Genomic DNA, 14,491 nt, shown 5'->3' with positions numbered 1-14,491 from the left:
GGACAATGAACGGATTTGTGCAAAAAGCATATTTATATAGATTTGATTGGTACAAACATCCCTTGAACCACATTTTACATAGTTATTCATTTGTACATAAGTTTCAGCTCTCAGTAGAGTCACATGACCCAGTCTTGCTACATCTCCAGTTTCACTGCCGCAAACCAGCTCAGTTTGACACATGTGAATCAAGTGGTCTTAGTACAGTTAAGCAAGCTGCTATTTCACTGCAGTTCTGTTTTCCAGCCTAATGCACAGAAACCGTACAATGCTATGTAAATAACTATTGGTAAAAACTGAGGTTTCTTCATGGTTATAGCTCTGATGGACGACTCTGTCATTTCAAGGTTAATGTTTGATGAAGCAAACAGCCTTTGTACTAGGTGAAATCTTCCCACGTCAGTGAGCGGAGCCAGCACTGGGTCTGCGAGTGTCAATGTACCATCCAGGGAGGTCATATCAGGCTGTTCAGGAAGATGGAAAGAAAGAATCACTGCCACAGAAACACAGCTCTTTTTCAAACAGCCTCCACTCTGTCCCAAGAACATGCTGTTCAAATTCAGCAAGACACTTGACCGTGCAAAGAGTTTTGCTTCATTTGAGCTTGCAGAATTCTTCCTTAGGTTTAGAGCTTTCTGGCACATAGTGCTGAAGGCCAGCTGTGGCATCCTGCAGAGCTTGGCCACCAATCCAGACCTCTCATGCCTCAAAACTTACCAAGCAACACAAGGCAGGGACGACCTGGAGGTCACAGCAGGCCCACAGCAGGACAAGTGCATAATCCGACAGCTCTGTGGAAGGGAAAATCAGATGCAAAACAAGCTTTCAGAAGTACAAAATGGCAAATTTGCTGTTATTGAAGCATGTTCTGAAATCTTAATGAAGCCAACACTTGAGATGAAAGAAAAGAAGGCCGTTGCATAGAACAGACTGACTAATCCTAAAGAGTTATTACGTAAAAAGAAAGAGTATTATGCAGCCAAGGACAAAACACACTTTCCCTGCTCACACGGAGACCCCAAAGAAGACAGAAAGCAGAACAATTCTCTGAAATGAACAGTAACAAAGACAGGAAGAAAACCAGCTGATCATTATCACAGAAACCTAAGACATGAAGGGAGACATGTAGGAGTGGCTCAGAGGTTTTCAAAGGCAACAGAGGAGTCAAAGAGATGTGGAAGAAACTTGAGGAAGATAATATATGACTTGTAAGTTATTTCAGTACAGCTTAGATGGTAGAAGTCGTAACATAAGGACAGCTAAAAACAATTACAACATAATAACTAAAAACTGGTGGGAACATTGTCTAGAGAAAGACACAGAAAATGAGAAGGTCAAGAAAGTCACAGAAAATGAGAAGTTCAAGATCCTGAGAAGTTCAAGATTCAAATTGGACTTTTGAATCCAAATGGACAAAGTGTTGGCACACAATACACTGGACAGTGATCAAGGTCAAGAAAGTGATCATCATCAACATAGTAGTACCCGGTGACAGCAGGGTCATTGAAAAAGAACATGAGAAGGTCACTAAATACCACGATTTGAAAATCGAGCTTCAGCGTCTATGGCACAAACCAGCTGAGGTCATCCCAGTGGGTGCCATTCTGAAAACACTAGGGCAGCACTTGAAACATCTTCAAATCGACAAAATTAACATCTGTCAGTTTCAGAAGGCAGCCCTGCTGGGATTCGCATGACTACTACGCCAATACATTGCAATGTCCTAGGCCTCTGGGTGAGGCTTGAATTGAAATAAAAGGCCAACAACCAACTAAAGAACTGGCAGCTGTGAAATCAACAAAAATAATAATTCCTTCATGCCTCTGCCCATTATATTTGGGTAGCTGGACAACCTAATTTCCATGTTGTTATGAAATATTGTTTTTCTTCTGGCACTGGCATCCTAGTACTGTTAAGGCAGCATATTTTTTTTTACAAAACTTTCAATCTTACCGTGTATGGATTTTTGTTGTTGTTTGCTGGCTCTAGTACATCAGGTGTGCAACCACCTTGCCATCACTTTGTAAACTTTACCTGAAATAGCCAGTATCCAGTGGAAGTTGGGAGTTCAGTGATTTCCAGCATAATGTCCACTTATGTGTGCAAGAGACACAATGGTGACTAGGGCTTGCATAGAAGCTTTACAGTGCAACCTTATGAAGAGTAATCCCACTGAAATGAATAGGCTTAAACTGGAGTAACTCTCCTTAGGATTGCACTCTTCATCATCAAATTCACATAACACTCGGAGACCCACCCCAAGCATCTCAGGAAAACAAAAACATACAACTTCAGTCCACATGTTGCCATCAGTCCCTCGTAAAACAAAGCTGTGCATAGAAGCAGATCCTCATTAGAGAGTGGCTAATTCCTCTCTCCTTCCCATACCTGCCAAAGCACTGAGGAGGATGTGAGCAGCTAAAAGGAGCGCCTGATCTTGATGCCGGTTCCTCAGTGGTTTCTCTTGTAAACTGATTCCCATCAGCTGTAAGAACTCTTCTATGCTTTTTCGCTCTGGCAGCTTTAACTCCTTCATCACTAAGCTTTCTAGCATGCCTTCTAAGTGTATATTGTCCAGCTGTAAACAACAACAATAAAAAAACAGACAAAGGCCGATTATGCACAAGGCATCTGCTGCACAATGGGGGCAAAGTTCTGATGCAGCAAAATTTCTTGTACAGATGTTTTTCCTCCAACCCCACTTTCACTTTCTAGTCTCCCCATAGCAAGCAAGACCACTTCTAGCATGAAGTTAATTTTCCTTCACCGCTAGAGCAGGGTGATTTTCCAGTAAGCATAGCTTTGCACCGGACCTTTTCCCTCTGCCCATGGCCAGCCTACCTAGCTCTTCGCATTGCTGGTCATGCCTTTCCCACCCCCACCCCCTCCATGTTGCTGGCTCCTTCCTTCTCCTCTAAACCCTCATATTGATATAGCAATGTATCACTATAATAGAGGAACAGCACAAGTCTGTTTCTGGCTCAAATCCCTCTCCCCCATTCTGTTTCAGCCCTCCCTGATGATTGGGAGGCAGAGGTGGGATCCAGCAGGTTCTCACCAGTTCATGAGAGTGGGTTACTAATTATTTGGTGAATCTTCACTAAACTGTAGTGACCATTCATGATTTCACAGTTGGCATAAAGTCCTGTTGTTTCCTATGTGGCTGGTTAGCGAAGGTAGAAAACGGGATAATTCTCCCTGTTGGGCTGTTTTAAAAACATGTTTTAGAAATATGGTAAAGTTCCTTGTTTAAGGAAAGTATCCTTCTTTTGATTTCTAGAAACAAAATTAAGTATTTGAAAGTATTAAGTATTTGACAGGCAGTCAATTAGAGGAGAAGTAGTTGTTTCTGTTGTCAGTAGACGATAGGACTTGCTATAATGAGTTTAAATTATGGACAGAAAGATACCAGCTGGAAATTAGGAACTTTTTTTTACAGTAAGAGTTTTTTACAGTAACAGAGAAATTATCAATGCCCCGCCCCTGGAATGTCCGGCCACACCCCATCATGCCATGCCCAGCCCCATTGGCGCTATGCCACTGTTTGAATCCCACCACCATGGGAATCTGTTACTAAAATTTTGGGATCCCACCACTGTTGGGAGGGCTTTTAAAAACTTCTTTTTCAGATAAGCCTCTTTTTAAAAACAAGCCTCTCCCCACAGCAGCAGCAAGAGAGAGGCTGGGGATGAGAGAGTGTGAGTGTCTGTGGAGGGGAAGATGAGTGGGAGAGAATATCAACTCTGTAGTATTGGACTACTGAGTGTTGTCGGATCTGTGCCTTTAAGAGGGACAGTGTAAAGAGAACCAGGAAACAGGCCAGTTGACACTAACTGCAGGGAGAACTGGGCTGCTCTTCGCATGTAAGAGAAACATGAGGAGACACCACTTCAGCCCCACCACACAGCTAAAAGGCCCGAGGCAAATGTTCAATGAGGTAAATGTTAAGTAGAAAAACCTGTGGCTCTTTGGAAATATGACAATCAGCACTGCTTCTTTCTAAAAAGCTGGTTGTGAATAAAAAGAACCAAGTGTGCTTGGGAAATGTTTCTCTGTTTAAGAAGCAAAAAGATTACCACATCCTCCAACTGAGTCACTGTTTCTTCATGAAGTAGAAGTTCACGAAGCGCTTCGTAAAGAGTACTCTGATCTTCTCCTGAAAGCTTCATGAAGGGCTGGAAGTGGGTCTTTAATTGTAAAATATCTGCCAAAGACAAAAGGACATACTAAGCAATACCTGCTTAATAGAAAACAATATGTAAAACTATCAATCAAGTGTAATGATTCAAGGTTAAACATTTATAAAGCATTTTAATTTAGAACATGACTAAAGATCATTTAAATTCAGAGCACGATCTTTACTGGAAAATAAAGCCAAGTCCAGTTCTTATGCCATGCCAGGATTTGACGCTATGTTCCTTTAGTTGTTTTTCTGCAGGAAAATCCTATAGCACGTTAAGGAGATAGAACCTGGAAAATGGCTTTGGCAGAAGCGCTAGAATGAATCTTTGTCCTACTTGCCATTAATAAAAGAATTTTAAGATGATGGATTTGCAGCGTTTCAGTAAAATTCCCAGTTTCAAGCAGTCAAGTTTAGACCTAGCTTATTTTTCAACACACTGCAGAAAGGACATCAGAATGCATAGCGGCATTTTCAATCCGGCTTATGTCATGTATAAATAAATAGAGAAATGTACAGAAAAGCTATGAAGATGAGTAGTAGAACGGTGAGGGCCAAAACCTGAGTGACAGACAATATGAATGGTGGTTGGGATGAACCATGATCTTTGCCAAGGCAGATTGTTGCACAACATAAGCCACAAAAGAATTCAGTTCATGCTCTGTTCATTTATAACCACAAACTAGATATCTTGAGCTTCAATGGAACATACTTGGGGTTCCACTGCAAATAGGTTGGGATGCTGCTTGAATAGGCTAATGCAATAAGAAGGAAGAGCCAGAAGCCTTTAAGAATGATGTGCACAGCAGGTGACCAAAGAAAATACAATCACATGAAGCTTTTAGCAAACACACTGCTCTTTTAGACATACAAAGGGATGTATTTATTCCTTTCAGCCATTGCTGTGTTCTGGAGAAAGTACTTTTTAAAACAAAAATCCCAGATATTGGAAAATGGGTGAATTGGGCACTGCTATAGACTAATTAGAAACAGAAGGCCAACTTCTCAGTCCACATAAAAAGTGCACTGACACAAATGCAGATCAGCAGCTGGAAAAAGCAAGCAAACAAACACCTTGAAGGTCAACAAAGTTCTGTTTCCGCCCCATCTTCAAACCCCACATTTCCATCACGGCTATACCTATCTATACCTTTTTTCACAAAAACAAGACAGGTGACGTGTGATTTAATATGCCACATGTTCCTGGACCTTTTTGTAGAGGAACACTCCACTGGGATCCTAACGCTTGCCTCCCCCTGCGCCCCCACACTCCTTCCGATTCTCTTTTAAGGCTAGAAAATCATATTTAAATGCCAATGTAACCCATGCCATTTTGCTATTTGTGTTTGGGTTGGATCTTAGGGCCCAGGGGAGTTCCCACAGCAGGAACGGGAAACAAAATGGTGGATGCAACTGTAAGGAAACGAAAGTGGTACTGATAGCCATCCAGAGCACAATAAATGCTCTTTTGTCAAAGTGTTATGTTTAATGTATTGTCAAAGGCTTTCACGGCTGGATTCAACTGGTTGTGGTGGGTTTTCTGGGCTGCGTGACCGTGGTCTGGTGGATCTTGTTCCTAACATTTCGCCTGCATCTGTGGCTGGCATCTTCAGAAGTGTATCACAGAGAGACTTCCTTCTGTGATACACCTCTGAAGATGCCAGCCACAGATGCAGGTGAAACATTAGGAATAAGATCCACCAGACCACAGCCACACAGCCTGGAAAACCCATCACAACCTGTTATGTTAAACATTGCAAAGGATAATGGTTTTGATGAAGCCAGCGCTCAAATATTATTATCTATTCTTAAAAGAGAATCGGGATTTCTTTGACATGCAAAGGCACGCACATTCGATTTCTGCCAAAGAATGCACAATTGCATTGTCTTCTTTTTGTGAAAAAGGGGACGGACCTTGATTACCTAAGGTACAGCCAGTCACTTGTTCCTTCAGCACATGGTTCTCACTGACTTTCCACATGTCCTCTCAGTGTAATCTCTGTCCTCAGCTGCCACATGTCTGTCTGTCTATGGTTTCTCAGAATGTGATGGCACTTGCTGAGAAAATTAGATTCTGTAGGTCAAGATGCTAAGTAAGTCTCCACTGAGGAATTTAATTAAGAAACTGTTGCCATGCTGTGTAACAAATGCTCAAGAATTGCTGTTCCATCTATGCCTCCTAAAACATTATTAATTGAGAGCAGTTTGGCAAGGATATTCTAAAAACAGGAAATGCTTCGTAATTATGTTCACATGTACTTTCTCCACAGGCATCACATTTTGGCCAGTAGGTACCTTCAGATGTTTTTACAAACTTACCAGGAAGCCTCTACTGGCCATGCAAAAGCACTTGCCTTCTGGCAAACACTGAGCAATCCGTTACAAGCAAACACAGGTGTGTGTGTGTGTGCAGAGAATGGATAAGGAAGGGTTATGATTAACTTTCCTCAACACACACCTATTTGGGACTCCATATCAATGCAAACTCTCTAAACATACATGGAAAGCTAGGGAAGAAATGCAGATGGTATACAAACTGATCCATTTAGTTGGTTTCAGGGTCTTGGCTTAAGAAAAAAACCTGAAACATGTCATCATTCGTATAACTTCAATGCTATAGGAGGATTCTGAGGGTGAAACTTTTCATGTGCTAGTGGATAAAGCCAACATTGTCTCCACAGTTTTGTAGCAAGTTCTGCCATGGTCCAATGCCCTGTTCTCATCAATTAGTGATTTCTGGTACATGTAACGAAATCAACTCTCTTCTGTTCTGACATAACAATATCCCCTGTTCTTGGGGACATTGAAGGTACAGAGAAAGAGTGGAGCAGGCTAATTATCCACAATTATTGTGAATAAAGCATTCTGTTTTTGATATAGCATCATAAGCATACCTTTTTTAAAAATACTCAATGGAGCCTCACTGGGGATAGAGCTTTCTGGCCCAGAGGCCTTCCCACCATCCACAGCATCCAGTTGATGGAGGAACATAACATCTCTGAAGATTACTGAGTGAGAATGAGGTGGGACTTCTGAACTCTCTCTTTCAAAACCTCCTTGTTGTTCATCCAGCAGGCAGAACTCTGTCAATTTAAAATGGTTTTGAATTCAGTCATTCAGGAAGGCAATTTTTTTTAGATTGCATTTGCCTTTGGATTGCATTTCAACCCACCCAAATAAACATCTTACTGGGTACAGTGGAACATAGAGAAAAAAATAAAATGTGTTACTGTCCACACATTTTTTGCCTAGTTTCATTATTTATTATTTAGATTGCTAGTTAGCCACATTGGCTTGGATTAAACGTTGTGCAAGCATAAATCAAGAATGGACTCTTTCCTTGCTGAGGTCCAAAGTGCACCCTGCAGGACTGCATCAGCGGCAAGGGAATGCCAATGGATACCAGAGAGTGAGCTGTGAGGGTTTGCTGAGGATATACTGTGAGGGCCCAGACCAAACCTGCATCTGCTTAGCTTCCAAAAGATTGTCAAATCAATATGGAATGCTTCTGTTGCTTGGAAAGATGGGCTGCATATTTTTAAAAAATTATGAATTCAAATGATATTTATGGCCCACCATTTTCAACAGACAGATCAAAGGCTTTTACTATGATATTGGAAGTTCTGTCTGAAGAATCAAATGAGAAATGAATCCAAGTACCACATTTCATATGGACTGCTCTTATACTGTGTAATCCAGTCTGTCCCTAAGGTGCTGTTTTCTGCTCGTGCGGAAACAGCTTAACAGAGGTGGTTTGCTATCACTGTCCTCTGCATAATGACCCTGATATTCCTTGGTGGGCTCTCATCCAAGTACTACCGGTAGCCAAGACCAACCCTGATTAACTTCTGAGACCTAACAAAATCAAAATGGACTTTTCCCATGCTGGGAAATACAGTACTGTAAAAATACAGTAAATAAATACTGTTTTCTTCTTCTAAAGACTGCCATGAGGCAATTTTCCCTATCATGATGTGATAAATTCCAAATATCACAACACATGGCTCGTGAGACAAGTAAATGACTCAAGACTCTATTCTTTGACTGATCCTCTTTTAATAGTAGAACATGATTTCCATGGAGTCACCTAATTTAGACCCCACATGCCACTGCCTTAATTCAAAACATTCCTGCCCTACAACTTTTTACCAACAAAATACTTGCAAAAGATCTGTTTGTGGACCTCCCAACATCTCTCTAGTTTAGTTCAATCTTGGCTTTACATGTGTTTACAATCACATGGTCATTTCATTGAATTAAAAAAAACATTAGACATTTTACTTTCAGAAAACAAAGCAGCACTGATTTCCTCAACCTGCGCTCAGACTATAAGAGAATAAAAAGGTCTTAAATAAAGCACCAACAGAAAACCTGAATCCCACCTTATACATTGGCCAAAATACTTTTTCAAACTTGTAATAAAATCCACACAGAGAAGAGAGAAAAACAGACTTTTTAAGGGTAAAAGCACAATGTTCACAACTCATGTTCAGAATTTAAATATAACGTTTTCACATTCATGTCTCAATGAACTGAGTCTAAAGGGAAGGGGAAGCACAAAGACCAACAGGAAAGGAGCACAGCCAGAAGAAAGTCTGAAAAGCCCTCAGCCACTGCTTTGTGCAACAATAGAATGAGAATGAAGAAAGCAGTTGTTTGTGGCACTGTTAACAAATTAAATGTCCCTCAGAGACTGAGAGTTACACAGCACAAGAAAAAGAGTAATACAAATTCAAGCCTTCCTCTCAAGAGTAATGAGACTGCCAGGGTGCTTCTCGTGCCTCAATTCAGGCTAATAAAAGCAGCGTGTAAACACTGAAAGGCAAATGGATCAGTGCTGCGAACTTTCAGTCCTGTTCCCAGGGCAATCTTATCTAGTAATGTTCCAAGTCTTGAAATATGTCAGAATGGTGGTGGTCTCCAGAACCAGCACAGGCAAAGAAGTAGCTTTAAAGAAAATCAAGATGGAGGGGAAAGTAAGCAGCTGCAATTACCCAATATGTGACACTGGAGAGAAAATCCCTTGCACTAGAAAGTTACCTGAAGAAAGCCACAGCATGAGGGGCTAAGTAGGTAAGATTCAATGCCTTTGTGACATCAGCAACTAGCAGTTTATTCACCTCACTCTCCCTATTTGAACTGGTGAGAAGGCCCAGTTCTCTCTATGCTGGTAAATTTCAGGACTGGTTTCTAGGCAAATATCTCCAGAAGTTAGGTTGAATGAAGTTAACTTACAAGGGTCACAAAAACTCGCTCCCATTGAGTGCAGAAAGCATACGCCCAGTACTACTAGTATTCAGGAAAGGGGGGGGGATTATTTTATTTTTACTTGTTTTGTTTATAGTCTGTCTTTTCCACTGAGATTCAGAATGGGTTACAGGATAAACTCCCCAGAAAGCACACAAGAATATATGAACAAATGAAACTGCCCTGTACTGCAACATACCATTGGTTTTTTTAAGGCCTTCTCATGTTGGAAGTGGCTTTCCAGGCCTCAGGTAAAGGTATTTCACACCACTGCCTACCAGATCCTTTTAAGTGGAGATGATGGGGATAGAACCTGAGACTTCATAAAAAAAATAGGCTCTCACATTGAGCCACAAAGGGGCCCATTATATATGAAAAGAGGCATACTATCACAAAGTGCCCAGCCTCCACCGAACTCCCCTGCCCCACCCCCTCACTTAACTCTCCCTGCTCCCCTGCCAAACTCCCCAAAGGGCTCCGGTTTCTGGGCTGGGTGTGGCAAGAAGCTGCTTACCATTTGCGCACGAATGACACTCAGCCCTGTCTGCCTGCAGGCACAATCCAATGCCACACAAGGTGTCCAAAGCTCAACTAGCAGCCCCTGTGCACCAGGGCTCCCGTGCAGCCGCCTACCCTTTGCCACCCTCCTTGACTGTGCAGCTGTGGCCAGGTGGCTGACCACATGGCTTCAAAAGAGGATGAGTGGGTGGTTTTTTTACTGGTGTGCAGGGGTGGGGGTGACAGGGGGTGTTTAGCAAGGGGTGGGGGTGTTCAGCAGAGGGCAGAGGAGGGAGTTTGGAAGAGGGCAGGAGGGCAAAATGTGCCTCCCTCGTGATCTAGGTCAGGGGTCTGCAACCTGCGGCTCTCCAGATGTTCATGGACTACAATTCCCATCAGCCTCTGCCAATTGGCCATGCTGGCAGGGACTGATGGGAATTGTAGTCCATGAACATCTGGAGAGCCACAGGTTGCAGACCCCTGATCTAGATAGATGGCGCATGCCCCCACACCTCCCATTGATACACCAGTGGAATGCTTACCTCGGAACTTTCCCCTGTGCAGGGGGCTTGTAGTGGGTTGTCCTGCATTTCTCTGTTTACACACAAGGAGGCACTTCTGCCTCACAATGTTTCTGCAGAGAACTCTCTCAGGCCTGTTGAGAACTCCCCCTGGCCTGCATTTCCTGATTCTCTCAACTCTACCCATCAGCTCCTTCTTAAAGGCACAGATCTCATCACACCCACTAGTCTCAAGATCGCTGGCTTTGTAAAAGCCTTTTAATTACTTTTATATCAATATTGTAGTCCTTTCCATAAATAATCTCCCCCCTAAATGAAAGAGACAAAACCATTCCTTGGACCACACACTACTGAAGAAGGGGATCATGTGTAGAACTGATATTCTTTCCCCCTCCTCTCCTCTCCCCTTCCCTCCACACACACATACACTTCCTGCCATTGCTCTGCTACAGAAGAGAGAGGATTCTTTGGTGTGTTGTAATAAAGTTTTTAAAAGCCCTCCCTGTCATCGAGAAGGGCAGAAGTACAGTGAGGAAGGTGGTGCAGAGTCCAAAAGTACAGTGAGGAAGGTGGTGCAGAGCCCAAAAGAGACACTGCTTGTACTGTTTCTTGGAAAAGCCCTCTCTGTTATTATTATATCAAGATATCCATATCTTGATATAAGCTTTAGAGAAGCAGGAAGGAGTCTGCAACATAGAAGGTGGGAGTGAGGGGGAACATGTGGACGACAGTGCAGAGGAGTGGGAAGGGTGGAGCCAGGTAGGCTGGCTATGGGCAGAGGGAACATGTCCACAGCAAAGCTGTGCTCACTGACAAATCTGCCTGCTCTATTTATTTATTTATTTATTTATTTATTACTTAAACTTTTAAACCGCCCCATCCCCGAAGGGCTCCGGGCGGTGTACAACACAAAAATGTAAATACAATTAAATAAATTACTAAAACCATTTTAAAACAGTGATAACAATAAAAGAGGCGTCCGCCAACCCCAATTTTAAAAATTCTCCCCAGGAAAAGGGAGGGGGAGGTGGCGAGCCATGTTAGATGGAAGGCCCAGGTGTAGAATCAGCTAGGGGCCAAACTGGAGGGGGCACCATTTCAGCGGCTGGACCCTCCAAAGGCCCGGCGGAACAACTCTGTTTTACAGGCCCTGCGGAATTCGTTAAGGTCCCGCAGGGCCCGAACAGCCGGAGGAAGGCTGTTCCACCAGGCCGGGGCCAGAGCCGTAAAGGCCCTGGCCCGTGTGGAGGCCAGCCGCATCATTGAGGGGCCAGGGACCACCAATAGATTGGCCTCCACAGAACGAAGAGGCCGTGCCGGGACATACGGGGTGATGCGGTCCCGAAGGTACGAGGGTCCCAGGCCGCGTAAGGCCTTGAAGGTCAACACCAATACCTTGAAGATGATCCGGAACTCCACCGGGAGCCAAGTGGAGTGGTGACACAAATGAAAAGTTGTCCTAAAAGTGATGTTTGCTTGCCGCAGAGAGAATGGAAAGTGAAAGTGGAGCTTAAGGAAATATGTCCATAAAAGAAATCTTGCCATGATGGACATTCGCCCCCATCCTGCACCAGACATCTTGTGCATAATCAACCAGTTTCACCTTAAAGCAGAACACATGCCAGGTGTAAACACAGCACCTCTGATAGTAGACAGAAGCTAACCAAAACTGCAAGGTCTCTGCAGATGCAACTGAAAGAGAGCAGATCTATTTGAAAGCTGTCTTCATAAAGGCGTTCTCCCCACAAACAAAATATCCAGGAACAGACCCAGGATCATATATAGATTGTATACAGAGCCCTTGGGGGGTGGGCGGTATATTAAATTTAATTAATAATAATAATACGTTGTTCGCGTAGTTTACGTAGATTCCGTTTTTCCGATCTTCTGATTGGCTGCAGCTAAGGGGAAGGGAGAACAGGTGGCGAAGCCAGAAAAATAAACTGGCCTGTCTCCCGTGGTGTTTGCATGGGACTGGGATTGGTGCGGGCTTTTTCAAAAGGACCGCCAATTTCATCATTTTTTGAAAGCCACAGGATAAGGAAAACCTTGTGAGGCGGCCCCAAGTTAGGCCCAGAAGCCATGCGGAAGCCATGCCTGAACCAGGATGTTTCACCTCCTCATCCCATGGGGAAAATGCCAAAGAGAGCCTCCAATACACAAGCAGATGTAGCAAATAATAGCAGCAGCATCACCTTGGAGGTGAAGATGTAACAGACAAAGTTCAGAACTCAAAATTTAACTTCAAAGTATAATATAAACAGCCAAATAAAACAAAGCAAGATAAATAAGCAGTACAATCTCTTATGATCTACTGTCATGAAACATTATTGTACAAGTCAATAAAGCTTTTAGGTAAGTTCAATTAGTTTAGATGCAAATTCATATGTATTACAAAAGGTGCTGAGCACCACAGATTACGGATGCCCTTCCAGTAACAACCAGGATTATAGATATGCTGATATGATTATTCCACTTGTTGCTTTGAAAGTGCAGGGGGGCGGGGGAGGATGGAAGAGGACAACACTTGAGTACCAGAGGAATTTGGATTTCTTGGTGACACATCCCAGTCACTGGGCTCTGCAACAGCTAGTGCCTCCTCTTCCCTCACCTTCACATTACAACAACCAAGATAAAGAGACAGCAAAACCCTGCATCTTTTATGGCTTGAGTGATTAGATATAACTAAATATAAACTAGGGCAGGGCAGATTCAACAACATAGGGAAAAGAGCAAAGGTTAATGAACCCAGGTGTGTTAACTTCATTATCAGTGAGCTTAAAGTAGGCAATCCAATCAGGAAAAAACAATAGCTACAAAATGTCACAATACAAGTGAATTTATAAGCACTTAATCTGTATCTTACACACATGTGTTCAACCATACACATAAGGTTACCACAAAATTATATCCTTTTCGGAAAGAGATTTTCAGACTGTTTATGCAGAGAGGAAATGCACAATCTCTTAGCAACCATGGGTGACTATGTTGGTTCCCCTCTCTTACTATCAGCCAATAAACTCTCACGGAGATTCATAAGACAAGCAGAATCTGCTCCTTTATACTTGCAGTCCTCCACAACACATAACAAATTGAGAGGCTTGAAAGCTCTGCATTTTAAGAGCACCTCCCATGTGCTTTTTCATGCATCCCAGATACCTCTTGTGTGTCAAATTGGATTTCTGAACAGTTTGAGAAATTGTGTACATTCTTTCTTATACATCATTCCAAGCAAGCTCATCTGCTGCTCCTTCTATTGGGAAGAATATACAAGAAAAAAAATCACAACCACAGAAAATGCAATGGGCAATTATGCTAATTAATTGTTGCATGTGAGAAATCTGGCAGCTGAGGACCAATTCAATTATCTTATTCGTTTATTCTGATACTTTATCTCCTGTTTTTGTCCCCAATGGGGACCCAAATTAGTTTATAACACTGGTTGCTCCTCCTCCATTTTATTCTTACAATGACAATCCTGTGAGGTACACAGAGGCATAGTGGGGGAAATGGCGCCTGGGGCAAAATGGTGCCCCCTCAGCGCCCCACCCCCTTGCAGTAGCTACGCCCCCATGCCCTACTTACTTGAGCCAGTGGCAGTTCCGGGTGCCCTGGCGGGGTCAAGGGATGCCAGGCAGTGGCCTCCACCAGGCCTGGCGGGGTGGGGCTGAGGGGCGCTCGGCTGCGGCTTCTGCTGGGCCTGGTAGGGCAGGGCCAAGGGGCACCCTGTGGCGGCCTCCACCGGTCCTGACGGGGCAGGGCCAGGCTGAGGGGTGCTCTGCAGCAGCCTGGTGGGGTCGGGCCTGAGGGGGGAAGGGGTGTGGGGAGTGATTTTCCACCCCCCTTGTGACCAGACAGGGGCCCACCTGGGGCATTTGTCCCCACCCTATCCTGTGGTAGCTACGCCATTGGAGGTAGACTAGGCTGAGAAAAAGTGACTACTATCCAAGGTATCCTGGCTTCTTCCAAAGCAGAGTGGGGATTTGAATGTGCGTTCCCAGACCCTAGTTCAGTACCTTACCACCACTATACCACACGGGCCTTG

The 14,491-nt window shown here is 43.5% G+C and overlaps 1 protein-coding gene across 1 annotated transcript in view; it reads right to left on the bottom strand.

The window, feature by feature from the left end:
- Nucleotides 1-14: 14 nt before the first annotated feature.
- Nucleotides 15-14,491, bottom strand: part of GSDME (gasdermin E) — a 31,016-nt gene continuing 16,539 nt past the window's right edge. Inside the window, exons 6-10 of the mRNA XM_048511671.1 lie at nt 7,075-7,263; nt 4,077-4,204; nt 2,389-2,578; nt 718-791; nt 15-464 (exon numbers count right to left, since the gene is read on the bottom strand). Of these exons, the coding sequence (XP_048367628.1) occupies nt 225-464; nt 718-791; nt 2,389-2,578; nt 4,077-4,204; nt 7,075-7,263 (821 nt within the window). The 3' untranslated portion in view covers nt 15-224. The remainder of the gene's footprint in view (nt 465-717; nt 792-2,388; nt 2,579-4,076; nt 4,205-7,074; nt 7,264-14,491) is intronic.

This window comes from Sphaerodactylus townsendi, linkage group LG11, assembly GCF_021028975.2.
Source record: "Sphaerodactylus townsendi isolate TG3544 linkage group LG11, MPM_Stown_v2.3, whole genome shotgun sequence".
NCBI classification, from domain to species: Eukaryota; Metazoa; Chordata; class Lepidosauria; order Squamata; family Sphaerodactylidae; genus Sphaerodactylus; species Sphaerodactylus townsendi.
This window is presented reverse-complemented; position numbering and strand designations above follow the sequence as displayed.